Source organism: Kogia breviceps, chromosome 13, assembly GCF_026419965.1.
Source record: "Kogia breviceps isolate mKogBre1 chromosome 13, mKogBre1 haplotype 1, whole genome shotgun sequence".
Classification (NCBI taxonomy): Eukaryota; Metazoa; Chordata; class Mammalia; order Artiodactyla; family Physeteridae; genus Kogia; species Kogia breviceps.
This window is the reverse complement of record NC_081322.1, coordinates 34,162,738-34,186,942: the sequence shown is the minus strand read 5'-3', so window position 1 is coordinate 34,186,942 and position 24,205 is coordinate 34,162,738. Positions and strand designations below refer to the sequence as shown.

The 24,205-nt window shown below is 40.3% G+C and overlaps 1 protein-coding gene across 2 annotated transcripts in view; it reads right to left on the bottom strand.

The window, feature by feature from the left end:
* Nucleotides 1-24,205, bottom strand: part of GRIK2 (glutamate ionotropic receptor kainate type subunit 2) — a 671,458-nt gene that overhangs the window by 644,573 nt on the left and 2,680 nt on the right. For both annotated transcript variants that reach the window (XM_067011529.1, XM_067011530.1), the window contains exon 2: nucleotides 21,157-21,564. In XM_067011529.1, coding sequence (XP_066867630.1) covers nucleotides 21,157-21,271 — 115 coding nt within the window. In that variant the 5' untranslated portion in view covers nucleotides 21,272-21,564. The remainder of the gene's footprint in view (nucleotides 1-21,156; nucleotides 21,565-24,205) is intronic.

The window sequence follows — 24,205 nt, the reverse complement described above, 5'->3', positions numbered from 1 at the left end:
GGTGGTAATGCTGCTGGTGGTCCAGAGACCACATTTTCAGAAACACCGCATTAAACCATATGAAATTATCATTTTTGTTGGTCCAAAAATGGCCAAATATTAACAATTTCACATGATTTAGTTTAGCATGTTCATGAGTTAATAGATATGAATAGATAGATTAAATATAATGTAGGCATTTATATTCTTTCTTGAGCTTATTCCAGAAGCCAGCATAAATGCATATGGCAGGTTAGAGAGCATGGGCTCTGGAGCCAGAGAGACCTGCATTTAAATTCTCACTCTGACACTAGGTGTAATGCCCCAGATAACTCACTTATCTTCTTGGAACCTCAGTTTTCTTGTCTCTAAAATGGGGGTGATGGACTTGCAGTGAGGATTGAATGAGATAACATATGAAAAATACCTGCTTTGTATCTGGCCTGAGGCAGATATTCCATAAAGAGTAACCATCATCATTATTATTATCATCTTAACATTGGGCCATACTCTAGAAATTAGAATAACTCATGTTCTTCTATGCATTTTCTCTCTGTAAGAAGTAAACCTGAATTGGGAAAGGCTGCTTGAGGGTTATTTCAGAAGAGCAATGGTTCTTCATGCCGAGGAAAATATTCTTGTTATGGCATGCAATGCCTGCTCTAGGTTCAACAGTGGGCTTGGAGAATCCCACATCCCAATCATAGAGCAGAGCAGCAAAATTCAACTAAATTCTACCAAAATTTATTGAAATGAAAAGATCAGAAGACTTACTATCAGAGTCTAACCCAGCTTCAAACTCCTCAATATCTGGAACATTTGGGAAAAGTTATTTAACTTTTCTCAGCCTGTTTCCTCATCTGTGAAAGGAGATTAAGAGCATCTACTTTTTAGGCTTATTATAGGAATCAAATAAATACTGTGTATGCAAATGCATACAAAATGCAAACCATTAAACAAGTATACTCATGCAACATGCAATAAGACAGTCCCAGTTTCAACCACACTATCCCACTGTCCCTATAAGTCCACCTGTACATGTCATACCTGTGTGTTGATTTAGAGTTTCTAAAATGTGGTCATTGTAGCTGTACAATCTCTAATTATCTCAGGATCTCAGCCATCCTTCAGTGTTACCAGTGAGCCCAAATACCTCCACCACCACCCAGCCCCACTGCACAGGCCCGTCCGAGATTTTGGTAATTTAACAAAGCCACTAGTTACACAAAGAGTGAAAGAGATACACTGAAAATAGGATGGTTATGAGTAAAAGGAAATGGAAGCGGGTCCTGCAAAGGTGGGAGGGTGATGGGAAAAGATCCTACACCCCTGTGAAGAATAGATCATATGCTAGAACCAAGTAAAAGAAGTAAGTAAAACCAGCTTGCTGCCTAGGCTGAGGAAGACAAAAAAAGACAAGGCATTGGAGCTGTCCACAGGGAAGGAATGAGTCAGAGAAAAGTAAGTAAGAGGGAAAACAATGTAAGTTGTATGAGAGGCTTTCTTCTTTCCTATCTTGAGCGCAGCTGAGACTCATCTCTGCTCTTAAAGGCTAGGGAAATCATGTAGACATGACCACATTAAAAACAGCGCATTCAAGACTTTCCAGTAAAGATTTGAAATCTCCTTGGCATGTCAGGGTGACCCTGCTACTGCAGCTCTCAAATAAATGAGAGGAAATGGATAATAACCTGGGTTTGGGGGCTCATTCTCTTCTAGATCTCATAGCTGTCATTTTGCAGATGCTGTTTAGAGTAGCTATTTCTCATTCAAATGATGTTGAGGACATTGACATTTCCATTATAATAATTTAAGAAAAGAGGAACAAACGGTGATTGATGAGAGGAGATTAGCAAAGGGAACAAAGGCGTCTCCTCTCCAACCTTCCCTCACCTGCCCAACCAGCACCCTCACAGAAAGCCTCAACCACCCATCATGCTGCCTTGGAAAGACCACATGGACAGCTGCCTTTCTGGCCAACCGGTGTGAAATGAAACAAGAAAAGAAGTGAAGCACAAGAAACAAGCATTTGCAATGCTTAGTCTCAGACTTTTGTAGGGTAGTATTTTGATTCATAGAAACTTGAATACAAAATTTTACAAAGTTTAGTGGAAAAACTATCTTCACCCCACCCCTCCCTATGTAGTCTGGTACCAGTCCATAAAAGGGTTGTTAAACTCTGCATAGACCACTTCATAAAAATAAGCTCTTTTATCTGCTGCCAGAGAACAACAAAAGAATTCTTGCATGTCTGTGGAGCTTCTAGGATGATGTTAGGATGGATAATAGAAAGACAAATACTTGCTAAAATACTGTCTGTTACTCCCAGAATCACTATAGCAATACCCAAGCCAAGCAGCTGAGAAAAGCCTTAACACACTATGCAATTCAAATGCAACCCATCACTGCTGCTGTAATTACAGGCGCCTGCCTTCCTCCTCTCAGATCTGTGGATAAAAGCCTAGGGCTGAATTTGTATCTCAGCTGCACAGAAGCCGAAGCTAGTAGTCAATAAACACAGAGGACTCTGCGTTTGACAGACAGGCTCTTGTAGGATAGACAGCTAACCTATTGTTCAACAGTTCGTCCACACTCAGATTATCAGGATGACAGAAAGGGAAGAGACGTTTTTGGTTGCTCCCTAAATGCAAGGACTGTATTTCATTTAAGCCCCACATCAACCATAGAAGTGAGGTGTTATTATCCTTATTTTTTAAATAAGGAAAATGAGGCTCAAAGGTTGAGTCATTTGCCTCAGGTCTCACAGCTTTGTAAGATGTGGAATTGGCCCTGGAATCCCGATCTTTCTGACCACATTGTCCATGCCTTTTCCATCTCAGTCTGGAATTGGGCTCCTGACAATAGTAGGTTATTAGCAATGGGCTGTGGTGCTCATAACTTGTAAAGGCTGATGCCTGGCAATTTTCAAATGAGAATTCTGCACCTCCATCCTTTTAGGGGGAGGTAGAGTGATCAAGATTTAAGATTCCACCGTGGCTATATCCGTGTGCTGGCGGATCAGAAAATATTGAATGTAAGGGCAACCTAAAAGATTAAAAAGAGCACATCAGGGTTACTAAAGAAGGAATACTTAGGAAGGCACAGAGAGGCAAGACTTCGAATCTCTAGAATCTCTGTCTTCTTAAAATGGGACTGCAAACATTTGTGCTGAGGTTACATAGACTCTATTAGAGGATGGGGGAGACTGCCCACCAGCCACGTGGAAATTTACCTTCGTACACAGAAGTTATTCTCAGATTTTTGCTGTACTAACATTGAACCCACTTCCTTCTCTCTGAGCAGGCCAATAGGGATCTCCTTCCAGTGATGTAAGTGTCTCTCAAATACAGATCCCAGGAGAATTACCTCCAATCTCCCACTCTGTAGATCACAGCATTAGTCTATCTCAAAGGCTCCAGCCACACGTTTTTATACCATTTTACTAGGAATTTATGAAGGTTTAACATATCCAGTTTTTAAAAATATGATCTTAAATATATAGAAAAATATAAATCTACTATTGAAAAGTATGCCCTTAAAAAAAAATTGGGTAGGGCTTCCCTGGTGGCGCAGTGGTTGAGAATCCGCCTGCCGATGCAGGGGATACGGGTTCGTGCCCCGGTCCGGGAAGATCCCACATGCCGCGGAGCAGCTGGGCCCGTGAGCCATGGCCGCTGAGCCTGCGCATCCGGAGCCTGTGCTCCGCAACGGGAGAGGCCACAACAGTGAGAGGCCCGCATACCACAAAAAAAAAAAAAAAAAAAAAAAAAAAAAAAAAAAAAAATGGGTAAACCTAGAAACAAACCCTGAGGAATTACCCGTTTCAAAATATTGTTATGTGGAAGTGGCTTTGAAGTTCAGTTTAATTTCCTGGAAGCCCCAAACCACTCTATTTCCCTACAGAAAATAATTAAGCATCAGGGATGATAATGTAATTAGCAAGTAAAACACCTGGAATTTGCTTAGCAAATCAGAAAGCAAAGAGAGGACTGCTGTGAAACTGCAGCAGTTCCTCCCCTGCCCAACCTCATCACCAGCGCTGAAGAGCCATCCTCATCTTCAGAAGTAGGCAGCGGGGTCAGGCCTGCCATTGTAGAGAAATATCCCACTATTTGTCACCTGCTTAAAGGCCTATTGGGTCCTGGTTGATCATCTGGCCCCTCATGTTCCTGAAGGGCACCCCAGTGGACTGAATAAAACCACATAGGACTTCTGGGATGCAGGGGGGTGTCCAATGATCCTTCTGAGAATAACATAATATGTAGACGCATCTGATCTAAATGAGCCTAAACCAATTACAGAAATCAACACTTTGTGTTGCAAAACTAATTAAATGATTGACCAATTGATTGATTATATTAACATTTAGGTTCTTATATGCCAGGCCCTTCACTAAGCACTATATGTGTTATCTCTTTTAATCTCAAGAATCACTTTATAAGGTGAATAATATTATCATTCCCATTTTATAAGTAAGGAAACTAAAACTTAGGAAGATTCAGTAGCATGTTCCAATCATATAGCTCAAAAGCAGCAGAGCCAGGTTCAAATTCAGATATGTGTGAATCTAAAACCCAAGCTCATGACCTTATAATAGAAGAACTGGTTAATAAAAAACACACATCTATACAGTGGAAAGTTAGACACTTAAAAAAAAATGTTACACAAAAATAATTGAAAACAGAAAGTACTCACAATAAAGTGTTAAGTGAAAATAAATTAACAAAACATGTATAGTAAGAGTCAAGGATAAATCTCAAAATGACATTTATGGTGAAATAATGGGTGATTTTTAAATAATTTTTTTATATATTTTCCATTTTCTACAATAACTACATTACTTTTTAAAAAATTTATTTATTTATTTTTGGCTGTGTTTGGTCTTTGTTGCAGCACGCTGGCTTTCTCTAGTTGTGGCGAGTGGGGGCAACTCTTTGTTGCGGTGTGCAGGCTTCTCATCGCAGTGGCTTATCTTGTTGCCGAGCATGGGCTCTAGGCGTGTGGGCTTCAGTAGTAGTTGTGGCTCGCGGGCTCTAGAGCACAGGCTCAGTAGTTGTGGCGCACTGGCTTAGTTGCTCCGCGGCATGTGGGATCTTCCCGGACCAGGGATCGAACCCGTGTCCCCTGAACTGTCAGGCAGATTCTTAACTACTGCGCCACTAGGGAAGACCCTACTATATTACTTTTATAATCAATCAAAATATTTTGTTTTGTTTTAATTTTAAAAGGCTAGCAAATACAAACAAAATGATAACAGTGGTTTTAATTGAATGGCACAATTATAAGAGGTTTTATTTTCACTTTTACACTTTTCCATATTTTCCCAAATGTATCATTACTACAATGCATTACTTCATAACCACACACACACACACACACACACACACACACACACACACACAAAGTTAAAAACTCTAAAGAGCTGAGCTGCTTTCTAAAATGTTTAATTGGATTCCTGTGGCAGAGACTACCAGTGGTCCTTCAATATTCATTCTCTATGTCTTGTACAGAAATAGACCCTGAGATTTTCAACTGGGCACGTTTCCTGTAATAGGGCTTCAATTCCCAGCCTCCTGTTTGCCCAGGTGTAGCCATGTGCCTAAGTTCCTGCCAATAGGATATGAGGTAAAACGGTGTGTGCAACATCCAGGAGGTGTCCATCCTGCTGTTGGGAAGGTGCATGAGATCCCTAGAGCTCCTCTTTAGACCGTGAGAAAGTCCACACCAGATGCCAGATATAGATGCCAGAAGAGAGAGCTGGAAGCGGCATGGACCCCAGAAGGCTACAGATCCACCACACCATCCCTGACTTGTATGTGAGAGAGAAGTACACATCTATCTTGTTTTGTTTTGTTTTTCTGGAAGGTGGGGTGATGTTTTTATGATATGTTACTGAATCTACATCCTAACTAACACAGTACTGAAATCCCTAAAATAATTTAGACTAGTTCTCTCTCTCTCTTTCTCTCATGCTCTCTCTCTCTCTCTCTCTCTCTCTCTCTCTCTCTCTATATATATATATATATATATATACCTATATATATATATACACATACACACATTTATGTACACACACATGTGTGTGCAAGTGTTCATGAATATTTGTATATATGTGTGTGTGTATGTGAAACATATTAATGGCATCACTATGATTTGAAACAACAGGCCCACTCCAGCTGAAGACTTCTGGAGTTAGAGCAGTGGAGAGAAGGAACACAGACAGCACAGCTATTCTAATATCTAATCTAATATCAAGAATGGAATGTCTGAGTAAAGGCCTCAGTAGATCACAAGTCTCAGAGAAAGATGCAAACAACAGGCTTTAGAAATCTTTCAATGCAGATGTGGCTAGATGCCTCTCTTCATGTTAGAATAATTATTTATATGTTACTACTGTGTGCACTTGTCACACTGTTTTGCAATTTTCTTTTATGTGGTTACCTATACCTGTAGATTATGAGATCCTTGATGCAGAGACCAGTTCTTTTTACTTTCAACTTCTTAGTGTCCTAAAGCCCAATACAGTGTCTGGCATAAGGTAAGCAGTTAAACATTTGTTAAATGAATGAACAAATAAAACACTGGATTACTGGTTGCTTGTACAAACAGACTTAAATACTAAGGTATATATTACAAAGAAGCAACATATTAGAAGGTGTATATTAAAGTACAAACTCTAGATATTAGAGAAAAATCATCTCCAAGTATATATACATTTTGATAAGTTATATCAAACTAAAAGTGAATTTCAATATGGTGGATTCTTCAATTCTATCAAGGTATTGAAATAAAATATTGAAACAGAGCCTACAGTATGGAACTGAAAAATATACATCTTACTGCCTATCAGAAAAAAAACAGTATCATTAGGAACCTCTGTATAATGTATTTTATAATAACCATATTTTGGGGAAATTTTCATATTTAGTAAAATTTTAGTTATGTCTTGCTTTACAATTATTGTATTATGTCAATAATCAAAGAACTGGATCAGATACCAATGCTGAATAAATATTTGTTGAATTAAATGGAAATTTAAATCAAAAATGGAAGCAAAATTGAAAGAGTTGATAGGAGGCTTTTGTCATCCTCCCTACAACCACAATATAAAGCATTACTTTATTTTCTGTTAAAAAAATTTAGTTTTATATCCCTTTCTTGAAGAATAGCAACAAAAGAGAGAGGGAGAGAGATTACTTATACTAAATACAGCTTTTGCTTATTAATACGTAGTGATCTTTTTATATTCGTTTAGCTCCCTTATAACATATGCAGTACAGAAGAAAAATAAACAAATTTGATCATTAAAATTCCACAGTTCACTTAGAAAATATGCTACTTTGAAATCTTAGCTAGAGTCTATCCTTGTTTATATTAAAAATGCTGATGTAGTCTGGCCACCTGCTAGGCAATAAAAGATGTATAAAATTCAAAGAACTTTGAGCAATTCACTTCCATTACCACTGCCTTGTGGCTGTCAAGTTTAGTAAAGTCAGAGACTCCGACCTAAAGCCAATAAATGAGTATCCTTGAATAAACGTAAATGTGTTAATAATATTATCTACTGTGTACATTTTTTCATATCCAACGCATATATATAAATTTATCCTGAAGAAATGGGAAGGTTAAAGGCATAATAATTCTAACTTTTAACTGGATGAATATAAAAGATTAAAACCTACTGTGAGTCTATCTCTGTTTTGTAAATAATTTCATTTATATAATTTTTTTTTAGATTCCACACGTAAGTAATAGCATATGATATTTATTTACAAAACAGAAGTAGACACAGATATAGAAAACAAACTTATGGTTACCAAAGAGGAATCAGGGGAGGAATAAATTGGAAGTTTAGGTTTAACAAATACACACTAATATATATAAAATAGATAAATAACAAGGACCTACTGTATAGCACAGGGAACAATATTCAATATCTTATAATAACCTATAACAGAAAATAATCTGAAAAAGAATAGATACGTATACAAATGTATAACTGAATCACTTTGCTGTACTAACACAAAACTGAAACTAACACAACATTGTAAATCAATTATACTTAAATTTTAAAAATTCAGATAACAATAAAAAAAAAAAACCTTACCGTGAAATTCATGCCATAAAAAAGGATTTTTCCTAATATGTCTTCCAGAGAACTGCACACCACCAGACACAATTTTTTGAAAGTACATATTTCCATGCTGTCAATCATTAAATCCCCTTTGAACTATTTTAATTAAAATAACTAACAGGGCTTCCCTGGTGGCGCAGTGGTTGAGAATCCGCCTGCCGATGCAGGGGACACGGGTTCGTGCCCCGGTCCAGGAAGATCCCACATGCCGCGGAGCGGCTGGGCCCGTGAGCTATGGCCACTGAGCCTGCGCGTCCAGAGCCTGTGCTCCGCAACGGGAGAGGCCACAACGGTGAGAGGCCCGCGTACCGAAAAAAAAAAAAAAAAAAAAAAAAAAAAACCTAACAATATTTAAACACATATTAGTAAACATAGTTGAGTCCCAATAAGAAAAATTCTGAGGAATAGTAAAGTTAACTCAATGAGCTTCTTCAATATTTATCTTAAAATTATCATTAGCATGTAATTATGATGATTTCAATACTTTAGAATCTCTAACCAATCTATAATTGTGCCACTGTTAATGGTACCATCAATAAGGTGTGTCCTATACATAATTTTGTCTCCCAGATGGCAAGTTAAATTATAGGAATATACTTAATTAACTGATGTTTTACCTAATTGGCAATAAATATGGAAAACTCTTAGTTACCAATAATTTGTACAGATAATGATATTATCAATTTTAGTACTAAAGCAGCATATATAATTATTGACAATGTCCACCTGAAAAAAATATACGAGCATTCTGGTTTCATTCCAAAAGTAGTGTCCAGATTTCAACTCTTGGCACCATGACCTAACAATGACTCAGACAGTAGTCACAGCAATGGGCTGGGGGAGAGGTGGACACGGTTTAGTCCAGGGGGTTTCTAATGAACACCTAGGCTGGACTCTATTTTCAGCCCAGATTCTGGGCCATTTACATGTATTCATGGCAACTGAGTTGGGGTCTTCTTAACTAGAGCAGATGTCTACTGGAATTTTTTTTTTTTTTTGATAGATTTTGGGAAAACAACATTTTAAGATGATCTGTTAGGGGCGACTTGAGTAGGAGGTTGAGAGGGAAAGGCCCCACAACTATTCATCATCTTCGACATTATTTGTAAAACAACACCTGCTTAAGATTCCCTTGGGCGGTGGGGTTGGTTATATGTGTGTAAATATTCTAAATGCTTAGGTTGTGAACAGCCCATCGGTGGTATGCTGAGAGCCCAACACTGTGTGTGTTCTGAGAGGGATGATAAAATATCCAAGCCACAACCCTTATCTACAAAATTTACTTATTGTTTTACACAACCGAGTCATGATTATCAATTGCCAGTCCAGAAAGCTGATGCACCTGCCCAGAGGAATTATAATTTTAAGGTCAAAAACTCCTTAGGATTAACTAGCTCAGTGATTGATTTTCAACCTGCCTGGGGGTTTTGTTTGGTTTTTTTTAAGTGCACTTCGTAAGAGTTTTCTAAAAAAGTGAAGGCACTACAACTATGCAGTCGTGGAACTATGCAGTTGTGAAAAACGAAACATTTTAAACCACAGAATCTCCAGGTTTGGAGCTCTTTCCATTCTGATGTGAAACAAGGTTTGGGAACCATTGATCTGATCAAACTTTCTTGCCAATGCTTGAATTTATTCTACAGAATCCCTATCTAAAACAGACGTTTTGGAGGAGACAAAACAATCTAGATTTATAAAAGGATAGTTGATGTATGGAACAGTAAAAGGAAGAGAAATGCATCTTGGAGAACAAGCTGACGATGAGTCATTGAAACATCACCCCCAATCCCCAGGAAGGCTTCTTGAGGGATCAACCCAGAATCCTCCGGGAAAGATGACAGAATGGAATACTGCCCTGACCTTCACCCACTGGAAGCAGGAACTCAACTGCAACTTCACATACTCCAACATCAGCTCTGCTACGATGCAGAACTGCTTCCAGACACCCCAAACCAGACTTAAGACAGGGGAGTATTTTTCAACCTGCATTTAGGCCATTCATCCTTTGGATTATCATAAAAATTTGAGACTGCCTCTCCTCCATCCAACTCCTGAAAGTTAGAAATCAGTGCTCCAAAACCTCATTATCCTCAACATCCAGGAAATTTTCCTAATAAACTTCATATTCCGAAGTTTTAAAAACTTTAAAAAATTTTTCCAAATATAAAAATGTATTATAAGTTGAATACACTTTTCAAATGGTCTCCTGGATGCTCTAATGTGGCACCATTGGTGTGGAGTTGAGGGGGTTCTTCATCTCTCTCTACTCACCTCTATGCTGCTTCCCCAACACTGGGTTAGAGCTTATAAAAAAAGAGCCAAAAGTAATTCAGAGGGGCCTTAAGCAAGAATGATGAGGTGAGTGCTGTATGGGTGACACCAGAGTCTGTCTAGCCTTAAAGAGTAAGTCCCGGAAAGACTGCCTAGGACAGCTCCTTGATGAAGACGCCAACATCACCAGAGAAAAGTCCCCCTTTTCTATCCCAAACAACTGCAGTAAATCTGAGTGTTTGTGAAACTTTCCCGAATCAATACAGTCACTTGTGTACCTACAAAACTTGAATAATAGCTAAAAGTTCGTAACAGGCAGATGGATGAAGAATTAAGTATATATAAAATCAGGCACAGCTTTTCAGAAAATGTTTTTAAACATAAATTTGAAAGACTATGCCGTTGTGAAAAAGTGAAAAATCTTAAACCACCAGACTTAGCATGATTTCTTTGCTTATTATTTTGGCTTTTAGTTGTGGTATGTTTCTTACTTATATTGTGGATATTTGATAATGCCAATTAAATTCCTGATAGAGAAGGAAACTATGGACTTGCTCTTCTGTCAAACTACCAACTCAGAAGAAAGTTTGTTCTATTAGCCAATAATCCTTTTCAACATGTTCATAATCGCTTCAGGTGCAATCCAAGGAAGTCAATTCAAGAACAGTTTAGAAAAGACAGACTATTGAAAATGTTTATGCACATTTTAAGAAGTTGAATGAAATATAAGCAAATGATAACAAATTTGACCTTGCTCTACACATACACAGTAAATGAACAACTACACCTTCAGTCCCCAAAGTCCTTTTCTACCAATAAGCCCAGAGTTCTCTGCATTTGCCTATTAATTCCAACATTATCCTTGGAAGTTAGATAACAAGTAATGCCCATTATACAGAAATAGACATCAAGACCTAATGAGATTTAATTATTTTTCCTAATTTACAGCCACTAGATGACAAAGTCAAGAGTAAAATTCCTAGCTCATACAGGTCTGGGGGCCTGAGTTCACACAGAATTAGAAAATATCACTACAATGAATTCATTCTACTAAAATTGTTTTAAATTTTAATTTAATTTTAAATTCTGATTTGAAATAATTTTATTATATATTATATAAAATACAATTATATATATACATACATATATATGTATGTATATACATATATATATATAGTTTCAGGTAATGGAACTCTCTTGGAATTACACAGAAAACATTGAGAATGCCTTACAGGCAATATACTATATCTCTCAAGGAAGCTAAGGGTACTTTTAAATATTCTTCCAATGCATTCTCCTTTAGATTAACTGAAAACTTTTCCTTGCTTAATCACCTGATCTGGCCATATGTTAAAAAGATATTCCTTTATTTCATTTAAGAATTTCACTTAAGAAGTATCCATGATTCCATATTACTTAGTGGTAAAAAGAAATGAACCATGAAGTCATGGAGGAACACAGAGAAACCTTAAATACCTATTACTAAGCTAAAGAAGCTGACTTATAAAGACTACACACTGTATGATTCCACCTATATAACATTCTGGAAAAGGCAAAACTGTGGAGAGAGTAGAAGGATCTGTGGTTGTGGGGTGGCGGGATGGGGGGGCAGGGAGATAAGGAGGGGGAGGTAGAGCACAAAGGATTTTTAGGACAGTGAAACTCTGTATGATACTCCGTATGGTAGATAAATGCCATCATCCATTTGCAAAACGCATGGAATGCACACCCAGAGTGCATCCCAGTGTAAACTATGGACTTTGAGTGATACTGACGTGTCAGTGTAGGTTTACCAATTGTAACAAATATACCACTTGATAGTCAGGGAGACTGAGGCTGCTGTCTGTTTAGGTGCAGGGCTATATGGGAAGTCTCTATACCTTCAGCTCAAATTTTGCTGTGAATCTAAAACTTCTCTAAAAAAAAAAGTGTTTTTAAAAATCTGAAGAAAAGAAGTATCTGTGATTCCAGACCAAGAACTTCTTAAAGGTTTCAGTGATCAAGGACAAGCGTGGGTCCTTTGCTTCCATTTCAATAACAGAGAAAAGAGATCCACTCATTCTTCATCAAATGTAAGCAGCAGACTGAGAAACCACTTGACTGCCTGTTGCAGCCCAAGTCAAGCCCATCCTTTCACTTTCAATTGTTTTCTAGGGGGTGACAAACAGGAGAAGAAACCCTGTAACCTAAATATTAAACTCTGAAAAAGCAAGGCCTTAACTATCCTCTGATAGGGCCGGTCCATTCCCTATCCCAAAGCTCACCTTCTTAACTTCTGCCTAAATTCCTTTTCTTGTTCTGAGTCTTCTGCCAATGATATCTTTCCCTGTCTTTTTCCTTATCACACATTGTTTTTTTTTTTTTTTACAGGTCCTAGCCGAGTCTAATCTTGTCTATAAGAATGCAAACACACAATAATCTCCTTTAAACAACATTGTATATATTTTCTGCACCACTCAATTTGTACTTTAATATGTATATGTCTTTTCTCTTTAATTGGATTACAAACTCCTTGAGGTCAGAATCTGGGTCTTAGAACCGTATTTGCCTGGCACACAATATGTATTCAATTACTATTTGCTGAATAAATGGATGTGGTTAAAGTTTTGGACACAGGGAGAAGAATACTCTGGCAGGCATGGGAGAGGGAGATGGAAGGAGCTACAGACAAAGGAGAGAAAAAAAAGGGATAACCTATGATATAATGTTCTATGAAAGAAAAGGTGGAAGAAACAAAGGAGGCAAATGTCTAGGGGAAGCTACCAGAACCACTGACTCTTCCTAAGATTGATGCAAAGCACAGAGAATCAGAGGCTACCCTGGAAAAATAGCATAATTCACTGAAAAACATCACTCGACCAGCAGTCAGGATATTCACATTTTGGTCTAAAATCTGACACTAACTAGCTGTGCCAGAAAAAGAGATTTAACTGCTCTTGGCAACTCATATCTAAACCTAGGATACTAGACTTGATCTCTAAAGGCCCCTTTGGCTCACATATTACATGATTTGATAGTTTTCCTTCATCTTGAAAGAGTTTTCATTTCATTTCTTCTGGGCAAGAAGGGGCCTGAATGCACTAAAAGGTATAATAAACAATACGGAGGCTTTCGTTGGTAGAAAGATGAGCAGGATTAAAAAGACAACATAAAATAAACCAAATGCCTATGATGATACCGCAGCAGAACACTTCTTTGATATTTGCGTTGCTTATTTGATCATTTTAGCTGAGCAATATTCCCATCGTGATAGGCCAAGGACTCAGAGTGAGGCAGAGCTGAGATAGAAGTGGGAATTAGAGGCAACACCTTTCAAACACTTGCTTTCCTTCAATGATGGAAAAGTACCTTGTTGATTTAAAAGGGTGTGAAAAGCATTTAAAGATCCTTTTGATTGGGAGGAGATATGTCAATGTAAGAATATCATTGACATCTGATTTCAAATCATCCCATATGTTCAAAGACTTGGACTAATACAAGCAAAAAGATCAATTTACAACGCATTGAAATGTCTGACAGTAAAGCTAGAAAAGACTGTGTATCAAACAGCATTTGGCTTCCCTCTTTTTTCAGCCTCCCCTTCACATCAGTGATAATCACTCAGCACTCCCTTAGTACCTGGAATTCTCTTTTGTATCTGAGCATCTCTATCACAGACAAAATCGATTGATCTAATAAACTTATCCTAACTTTACAGTCTAGGGACTATGTGCTCTCCCTTTCAGAATATACTTGTCTTAAAACAAGGCCCCGGAAGAGGGCAAATGCTAAACCAAAAAGAAAGACTGACAGAATTACATGTATCCGTGGGAAAAACATCTGAAAGCCAAAACGTCCCCAGACCCTTTCAGATCTCTACACATAGCTCTGCTGTCCAGTGACCTGTCTCTATTAAAAGAATGTTTAGTTTTTAATTAAGGAAATGAAGGATTCAAGTCAATCAATAGGAAAATGCTATATTTGAATGCTGTGGTAAATGGAGAAGAGCCTCAAAGCCCAAATATAAAAATAAAATGGAAAATAAAAAATTTTGCAGAAAGATCTTAAGGGTCTTCTCTAACCTCCCATTCAGTTTTACCATATTAGTTTTATCTGATAAGCTAATTGTCACTTTGAAAATACAACAGTATAAAATGTTTGGCCCTAATGGTGGGAGGCAAGAGACAAATAAGCCTACTTGTTCAGGGATCAATGAGGAGTGGGGACGTGGGGTGGGCAGGAGGGTAAAAACTGGAGACTTTGAGGCTACCTCCCAACCAGCTGATGAGTGCTTTCTGTTTGGTCAACTTGGAATTTTCTTAAACAATTTTAAAAATTATGTACAATCAAAAATTGGGAAGATTTTTATATAAAAACTTGGGTTTGGGGTTTTTTTTAGAATAATCAAAGGAACAGACAACTTTGAGAGGACAATTTCACAAGGCAAGAAGCAGTTGGAGGGAACAGTCCCATAAGAGACTGAAGCTTGACTTTCACCATGTGAAAATGAGAACATTAAATGTGTTCTCAATGTGAAGCAAAGAATTGCCCTTTTTCCAGGAGCGGAAGGAACGTGAATGCACTCAAGTATGGTAAGCTGAATGGATAAGTTTCATTAAAGAAAAACAAGGGCAGGATTAAAAAGACAGCATAAAACCTAAGTCAGATACCTATGACTCTACTGAAACTGTAGAAGAACATTTTTTGAAATTATTTTTGCGGTTTCTCTAGTACAGATAAGCATTGCTTATAAGAAAAAAATTGCCAAAAACAAAACTTTTAAAGAAAAGTCAAATTTGTTCTTTTCAGTTACTGAAATGAAAGGATTTGTCATCAACACTTACTCTCAATACCCTGGATCCTCTCAAAGAATTTTACATGCCTTTTGTTTTTGAAATAAGAAACGTATATAATTCCATTTATGAAGTGAGCTCTTAAAAAGATTTCCTTATTGAAACTTGGTCCTCAACCTAAGTTCACAGTATATGGTGAAGGTCTAAAGAAAGCTTATTTAACCTACATTAAATCTTGATAATGCATTAATGAGTCTTTTAAAGGGATAATTTTAATTCCCCCCTCTTCAACCATAAAGACTATGTAGTGCTAATCTGCCTTGCCCTTTCGATCAAACTTGTTAAGGGTGTTCTATTTAGTCAGCACCAGGAATGGGCCATTAAAATTCTTGTTCGGTAAGAGTTGTGTTCAGTGCTCTGTTGTTTTAAATTCCATTAAATCCAAACGGTCTTTATCGCTGCATGACCACCATGACTTCAATCAGCCAATTTAATTACCTTACAAAATTGTCAGCAGAAGCAGCAAAGAAAAACAGGAAGCCCTATGACGTTATCAGATTGAAATCTTCCTCTTCAGTGTTTAATCTAGACCAATCAATAATGATGATGTGCACCTTCTTCCTTCTCTTTCAGAGGCTTTTGACCTTACCTTTCATGCTAAAATTTAGGGTTTAAGATTCATTTGAAGCACTTCTAGGACCTTGATAACTGGATTACAAATTGAAAGTCCACAGAAGATAAAGCTTCACCACCCAAATGCAAAACAATCAACAACTCCATTTCAATACTTTAGACCATCCTACCGAGGAAAACTTAGGATCTCCTGCAAACCCCAGGTATTATGGATGCAGTAGATTAAAGCCTTAAGGCTATTACAGTTAAAAGACAGTGAACTACTTTCTACTCTGATGTGTAAAAATGGACATCAACAATTTCCAGGGAATCAATGGAACTGGAGCTACAATAACACAGTAAAATCCTAAGAACAGAAAGAGAAAATAAATCCCTCTCACTTGAATTTCTACCACAAAAGAGCAAGACATTTATCAGAAATTTTGATAATTAAAAGAAAATCAAAGATTATGTCATCATAGGCAACCCTTTATTTAATGGTGAATAGACTTGAAAAGGCTCTGATAACCAATGATACATCCTGTGTTTGGTCTATGTTATGTTCCTCCTTTGTGTGGGAGCAATTCACATTAACTTTCCTGTGCTGAGTAAATGTTGAAACAGTGTTTTGAGAATTCAGGACTGAACACACTGCAGTGATCACTTGAATTAAGCTAAAAAGCAAAAGGTGTCTATCTGAAGAAATGTCTACTGACATATAAACACTTGCTCACTTCTTAAAGACAACCTCACAAAGCCAGAAAACATGTTGAGTTCCATGTGTCTTGGTGGAGAAGAGGTGCTATTTCTAGAGGACGAAAAGATCATTTTTAAGTCATTTTCTGAAACGAGTGTGCCTCCATTAATGGATCACATCAGAGTTATTCTTTGTAGCTTTAAGAATAAGTGAGAACTTATGTGAAAAAACAGATCAAATTCTTTTTCTTTTCTTTTCTTTTTTTAATTTAGCGTGGCCGTTGTGTCAGCGATTCTTGGAAAGATTTCCCTCCCCTGCTTTCCAGAGCTCAGCTGAGCAGGTGTTCCGGCTTTATCTGTTTCAGACAGTAGCCGCTATTACTCCCCCATCCCCACCTCCCAAGAGCCAGTTTTCCAGCTTCCAGCTGTAAGGCCACTCCCCCCCTCCCGCCCACCTCACCTCCTAAAGGAAGAAAAATCTCTCCCAAAGATCTTGTAGAGAGTGGCGGCTTCTAAGCCCAGCCAATTCATTCACACTCCTCGATATTGTAGCACATCTGCTACTAATGATTCTATCTGGGAGCACACGGGATAGCCAACAAATAGGGGGATTTCCATAGGAACACTTTCCGTTCCCTCTCACTCTGTGGGTCTTATACTCTGGGCTGGCGCTGAGCTGGTGGCCTTCACCTTTGGCTTGTGCTCAGGGAGGTGGCTAAGCGCTGTGCCATGGAGTCAGCGCACAGTGCCGAGGAGGTCCGAGCGCGTCTGGGGGTAGACCTCGCCTGGGAAGCCTTTTTAAAAAGCTGTCCTACTGGAACGGCGAAGAGAAAAGCTAGGTCGAAACATCTGAAGGGAATGAGTGGCCTACCACAATCTCAGCTCCTCTGGAAGGACTATCTTGGAGAAGCTGCCCACGAGTTTGGGAGAAAGTTTGGGTTCCTGTCTTCGCTCTTGGCATTCTAACTGCCATTTCAGATAAGGAATTTGGAAAACCCGATCTCGAAGATCGTAAACAAGTGGTGGCTTGGGAAGTGATTCCTTAAAGAAGATGCCAAAGCCGCCCAACCCCCAAACTCCGAGACGGACTGCTAGCCCTGCGTGGAGCCGCGCCCGGCGCTGGCTTCTACCCCTTCCCACGCTTTCCCAGGAGCAGAGGTCGAGCGAGAAGAGAAGGGTGGCTAAAGTAACAAAAGAAACGTTCAAGTACCTCGGAGCCACTGTGGTGCTGGGAGACCTTGGAATTGGGGCTCGCGCCTTCGCCCGTCCAGCCGCTAGCAGGGCCGGGCCGCGCCGCGGGGAAACAAAGGTGCCTCATTTACATTGCGCGGCGCGCGGGCTGCTGGGCGGGAGCGCACGCGAGAAGCCCCGCGGGGGGCGTCGCAGGCTCTGTGCCTGAAAAGGTCGGCCCCAGGACTTCTGACCTGACCTGGAGCGAGAAACTGACTCTCTAAGTGTCCAAGATCCACCGTGTCCTCCAACAACGCACCCCCTGGGTGCTCGCCCTGGAGAAGTCAAGCTGGGCCAAGCCAAGATCAAAGGCGGGGAAACTGCCAAGACCCACCCACGGCGCGGCGCCGCCCGCCCGCGGGCGAGGAGCTGACCCTTGGCTGACCCTCAGGTCGCTCCCCCATCTCCCCAGGCTGCCTGGAAGCTTCGGGAAAGCTCCCTGGGGTCGGCGCTCGGGGTACTTTCTCTAGGAGGTGTTTACAACGCGGCTTCGGAGTAGCAGGCCCTAGTGGGCAGCCCGGAGGCCAGGCAAGGTGGGAGGGGCCTCCAGGACACAGGCGCTCGCGGATGCGACTGCAGGAAGTTTTCCTGGGGACCAGAGAGGAGTCCTTGTGCCAGAGTGTTGGACTTGCTTCGCTAGAGTGCATTTGTCCGCGTGCGTGTATGTGTGTGTGTGTGTGTGTGTGTGTGTGAGAGAGAGAGAGAGAGAGAGAAGGAGAGAGAGACCGAGCACTCGAAAGATGGGCGGAGGTGTCGAGGGACTCGGCAAGTGTCAGCACCCTAGGCTGCTCCCCGATCCACACTCGTTGGTAGGAGGACGCAGACTCAAGTCACAGCACTAGCGGTAGCGGGCGGAAGGCCAGCAGAGAGCCCGTGAAGGTGGTCTGCCACCACCTACGGGAAGAGGGCTTGGGGATGGGGCGGCCGCCGCTCGGGGCCCCGCGGTTGCCATAGCGCCGCCGCAGAGGCGCCCGGCGGCTGGCAGAGGCCAGCCACACCGGGGTCGGTGGGGAAGGGGCTGGATGCCACCTCCTCAGTAGAGGCGGCGGGTCTCACCTGCACCCCAGGGGCAGCTGCTTCACCAGCGATTCCAACCCCTTCCCGTCCAAGGCACTGGGCGAGGGATGAGGCTCTGGTTCGCCTTTTCAGCTGAAGTTGAAAATAACCTTTCTCAAGAGTGGCTCATACGCGCGCAACCAATCTCCACCCCACTCAAAACATGTTTTTCCCAGAAGAAAATAAAACTCCTGCCATTGCATCAAAACATCCCCAACAGGTAAATGTTCCAAAGATTATCATGTATACAGTCCTTCACCACAGCTCAGGTCAGAAATCAGAGAAAATGGATCTCCACGTGGAAGATGTTTGAAGTTAAGGGAGAAAATAACAAGTTATCTAGAAACTGGGCTGTTGGTTTAAGGTAGCAAGGCACAGGTGGGAAGGTGTTTGCCTACTCCCCCATTTCTTACAGACATTCTTAGTAAGCACTGGTCTAGGAAAATGTATTTTTGTGTGTGTGTCAGCTCTTTTGGAAAGCTGCTACACACTCTGCTACAGTCGCCAAGATTTTTAATATGAAGATATGAAATGATCAGCGAATGTAACAATCTAATGATTCAGCACATATTATGCTGCAAGACCAGAGCAGCAATAATTAAATCTTTAGAGTATTGGTGGCAGTCTTCCGGCTCCCAGACTTCTTTTTTTTCCCCACCCAGTCCTCAAACACATTAAGACACACTCATTCACAAACACACTTCAGAAGACACCTCAGTATTCCAAATAACTAGGTTGTACTACTCAAAATATTGGGCAAAACTACCAAACTGTAGCACTTACCATGCTTGAAGCAGAACAGCTGAACACACACACACACATTTCCAGCGACACAGGGACCTGTTTAATCTCATCCAAAGAAACAAGCATTCCTGTGGACGCTTGTTGCTAAGAGCAACGTGCTTAAGTACCATCTAAAGGCATGAAGAAAGCAGGAAAACTACTACAGCAGGAATCCAGTTATAATTCATTGTCTTTTCTTGTCATTACCAGTCTTCTGGACTCCAGGTGTGTCTTTCTGTTGGTGGGGGAGGGAAGGTAGGGTTCCCTTTTTCAGTATGTGAAAGCATTCCTACCCTGGTTCCACAAAGCCTGAGATAGATGATGAATTTTATCATTCTAGAAAAAGCATATGGGAAAAAGGCAAGAGAGAAGATGTTGCTGACATAATACGAAGTACAGGGAATCACTCCTCGATTTAAATTTGACTGAGTGACTTAATGTATCTGCTTTTATCTCAAAGGCATATACTCAGGATTATACGGTTTCCTGCACTCTTTGGTCTAAATCCACTCGAACTGTCAAAGGAGGCGCCCACCGCGGGAGCGTTTACCCTGCTGGCTTTCTCCTCTCTGGCTCTTATCTACTTAAGGGAACTTTCCCTGACTAGTTCTCCTACTGAAATTCCATTGGCCATCGAAAGCGGCTGAGCGTTGCCCACGCTTCATTTCCTCCAAGCAAATCTTCTGACCAGCGTTTCCACCAGAGTCTCACAAGGAAACCTGATTCCTTAGGAAAGCAATGGGTTCCCCTCATATAGAACTGCCACCTCGGCTTTTTTTTTTTTTTTTTTTAAATCATGCTACAAGTGAAATAAAGACGTAGACTTAGACTCCCATACACAGACTCCCTCCGCCCCAGTCACCACTGGGCATCATGTATTATTAGCCCAGGACGCGCAGTGAGAAACCTGTGAGAGGAGGACTCACAAGTTTAAAACAAACAAAAACTCTCCCTCACGACGCTATTTCTCTCAAAGAGCAGCCTCCCCTGGTTAAGTAGAGCCTTCAACCTTACAACAATATGTTTAAAAGCTCCGCGTACCCATAAGGGCACCGGGGATTGAAAAACCGGTAGAATGAACCGAAAAGGCTCTCTGATGACAAATCAAAACGGTTAGCTTCTTTCACTCGCGGACCTGCTCAGGTCCCAGGCGGAAGCGGACAGACGCCAACTTGCCAAAGAGTTACCAGATATTAACTCATCGGGCCATCTGAGAGGCGTGTAGCCCCAGCGCGCACGTTCTCGGGGAAGGAGCGGCGGGCCAAGCCGGGAAGCTCCCGGGGAGACAGGAGGGAGCAGCGGCGGTGGCCGTACCCCCAGCGTCATCACCGTCTCTGAGACTGGCTACCATGGGGACGTAACGCAGCCACCACTACCACACACTGACACTCACTTCATCCTCCCGCGGCTAATTTTTTTTTTTTTTTTTTTTCAGTAAAGGGGTGAGGTGAGGAGAAAAGAAATGAAAAGCACAGTGGGTCCTTTCAAACCCTGGGAAGCGACGGAGCAGTGAACAGGTCGAAATGCGCCGAGCCCACCCGCCTAGAGGAGCGAACACGCCTGTTTACATCCGGCTGCCTCTGAGCCGGATACCAGGCGATGGAGAGGGATGGGGAATCTTACCAAATCTTAATACATGCGTGGTTCCTTGAGAATATCCAATCCACAGTAAGCACAGCAGGAGTTTAATGGTGCGCCTGAAGACTGGATTACTTAGAATCGGGGAAATAATCTTCATGGTGTTTCCGTGTCCACACGCGCGGCACCCACTTCCCCGATCTAGCGTTAGGCTCCCGGTTCGGGTAGGAATGAGGAATGCGTCGAGTGGTGGCCGCAGACACGATCACGGCATGGTCACAGAGAGAGAAAGGAGTCTCCGCTTCCCAAACCCATTAGCAATCGCTGCATGTTCTTCACTCACTGCGCCAAGGAGCAACCTTCCACTGCAAGGGATGGTGGGACATCCATGTTAGTCGGGAAGCATCCGGGAGAAATCCAGCACGCACACCCACAATGTCCGGCCGCGCGAGCCTGGGGAAGCAAAGGAGGAGGAAAATCAATAGGAAACCCAGCCTTGGAAACCGCCGAGACGTCGGTAGCGAGCCACAGTCCCAGCACAAAAGGCGCTTTGCTCGCAAAGGTTTTGCCAGGCCCTATTCTACTGCACTGCTGCACAGCTTCTGACGTGAAGCCAAGATTAAGTGAGAAAAATTGAGATAGCTGCTTGCCTCTTAAGGCTTCCTGCCAGTGAGCTTTCCAACATCTATTATGCAACCGATCTGGTCGCCCACCTTGAGCTGCAAGGAAGAAGTCGGATGAATCTGCGTGGAAAAAAAGTGCATTTATTTCCAGTAAGAGTCTTTACTAAGGTAGTGACTGATGTATGCAAGCGGACTTCCTACATCAACTGATGAATTTTAATAAATGACAAGCTAAGACAAAGTCACTTTGCCTAGGAGTTGTAAAAAAGGAAGTGATCTAACACGGAGGAATTTACTGCAAATGTAAACTGTTTTTAGGCTGAAAGAGGGTCTTTTTATACTTTTAAAATTCTGCCCAGGAATTAATATAGATTGAAGTGCAATTGGAGAGGTGAAGATAGTCTTTAAAAACTTAAGTGGGACATTCCTTGATTACTACCCAGCAATAAAAAACAGATTTCTGCAAGTGGCCTTTTAGGGGGGAAAATGTTGAATTAAAAGGAGGGAATCATATTTCCCACCCATTTTTACCTTATCTAAAGTAATTGTGCATATATTAAAAGACAATGATATTTGAATGGGTGCAGCAAATTCCAAAGGCTTCAATAATTTATGCCCAAATTTCTTCTCACTTTGGTTTTCTGAATATCTGTTTCTTGAAGAGGTAAAATATGGAATCATAGCTTGGGCAACACTGAGTGGAACAGTTTTGTCTAAAAATACCTTATTATTTTCTAGTGTTCTGATCAGAATATTCAGAGTCCCCAGACAGTGACTGTCTTGGCTTTCACAAGTAGCAATTTATTCAAGAAAAACAGTACAGAAATATATTTTCTTTTAACATAAAAATATATTTTATTATTGAAACAGGTAATATGCTGTCCTCCATGCATATAGATTAAAATATCCAATCCTAATATTCTACATTAGTAAGTGAAACTAAGATGGATAGTGATAAATATATTACTATATATTAATATTTTTAAGTGATCAGGAAGCACAAAATGCAAATTGCTGGACCTGTATCTTAAAATTAATCTTTTTCATAACCAACTAACAGAGCATAGGTTAACCCTTATGAAAAAATTATAAGATCATATCATATTTAAAGATTATCTAAATTTTAAGTTAAGGAGCGATATGAGTACTATTTCTTCCAGATAGCAAAATTTTTAAAATCTATTTAAAATCTATTTTTTCTTAAGATATTATAAAATGCTGATTTGAAAATAAACCTACATTTTGCAAAGGCATTAAGTGGGCATTGATTTTTTTTTTAAGATGGAGGCATAACTGCAGTGTCAAAAATAAGTATCATGAATGGCTAGTTCTGCAATGTAGCAGGCAATTCAATCAAATAATTTGACTACTTGAGCACTTTAAAAGGAACACCTTGTGCTAAAACCAAGGGTATCTAGCGACTCCTTCAGTCCATGTTTAAAATACCTCTTGTAAAGCATGTACAGCCTAACATGTCCTGTCTTGTATTTGCTGTCTCATTTATTCCATTCTATTTGTTCCTTTTCTTTTTGATCCTTGCAGAGATAATAATGACTGCCAGGGCAACAATAAATATTCTTATTTTTTCATCCGTCAATATAATTGATATCTACTACCTGAAAATAGCAAGCTCTGTTGTGACTAATCAAAATACTGCAGTTTTGAAGTCTGGTTGGCATTTAATGGAACTTGAGAAAACAAAATGTACCATAACTCCTTGTTCATGTATTCTGTTAACATAATGGCATCTGACATTACAGTTGTAGCTTTTCTACTTAAAACTAGCATTCTAAACTATTTAGTTTTTGTGGGATTATTTATTGGGTGTCTAGTTGAAAAGTGAAAGATCAAGCTTCTAATTTCATGAAGTTCTTACACAGTAAATTAAGCAGTAAAAAGTCTATCACAAATTTTTCTTACTGTTAATTGGTCCCCAAAGAACCAATTTTGCACATATGCTAAATTAGGCTCATTTACATCCATCAGCTAATCTGAAAGGCTTCAACACCACAGACAGCAACTCCACCTGTCCAATTGAACTTATGCAAGACAGGAGACGACCTTTCTTCAGTACCGCGGACAGCGCTCCAGACGTCAATTTATTCTGGAGCAGTACCTTGAAAGTAGTACATTGAACGGGTAATGTGCCATTTGAAGTGACAATGTGCATATTTCTGCTGTACAGACTCTGGGAGTTTGAATTATTGCATTGTTCACATTGTCAGAAGGACTATTTTGTCAACTGTGTTGTGTGTATATTTCAGTGTGACTTAACTGGGATTGCTTAGCATACCCAGGGTGTGCTAATAGCCATCCTTTTCCAGGGCATACTACTACAAAAGCCATTTACATTAACTGTGAGTTCCCTTATGAGCACTAAACTTCTTGTTTCTCAGTACAGAAAATTGCCTGAAAGACCACCAAAATTCAGAATACTGAATAATGCTGTCAATGTTCAGTGGCTAAAGACA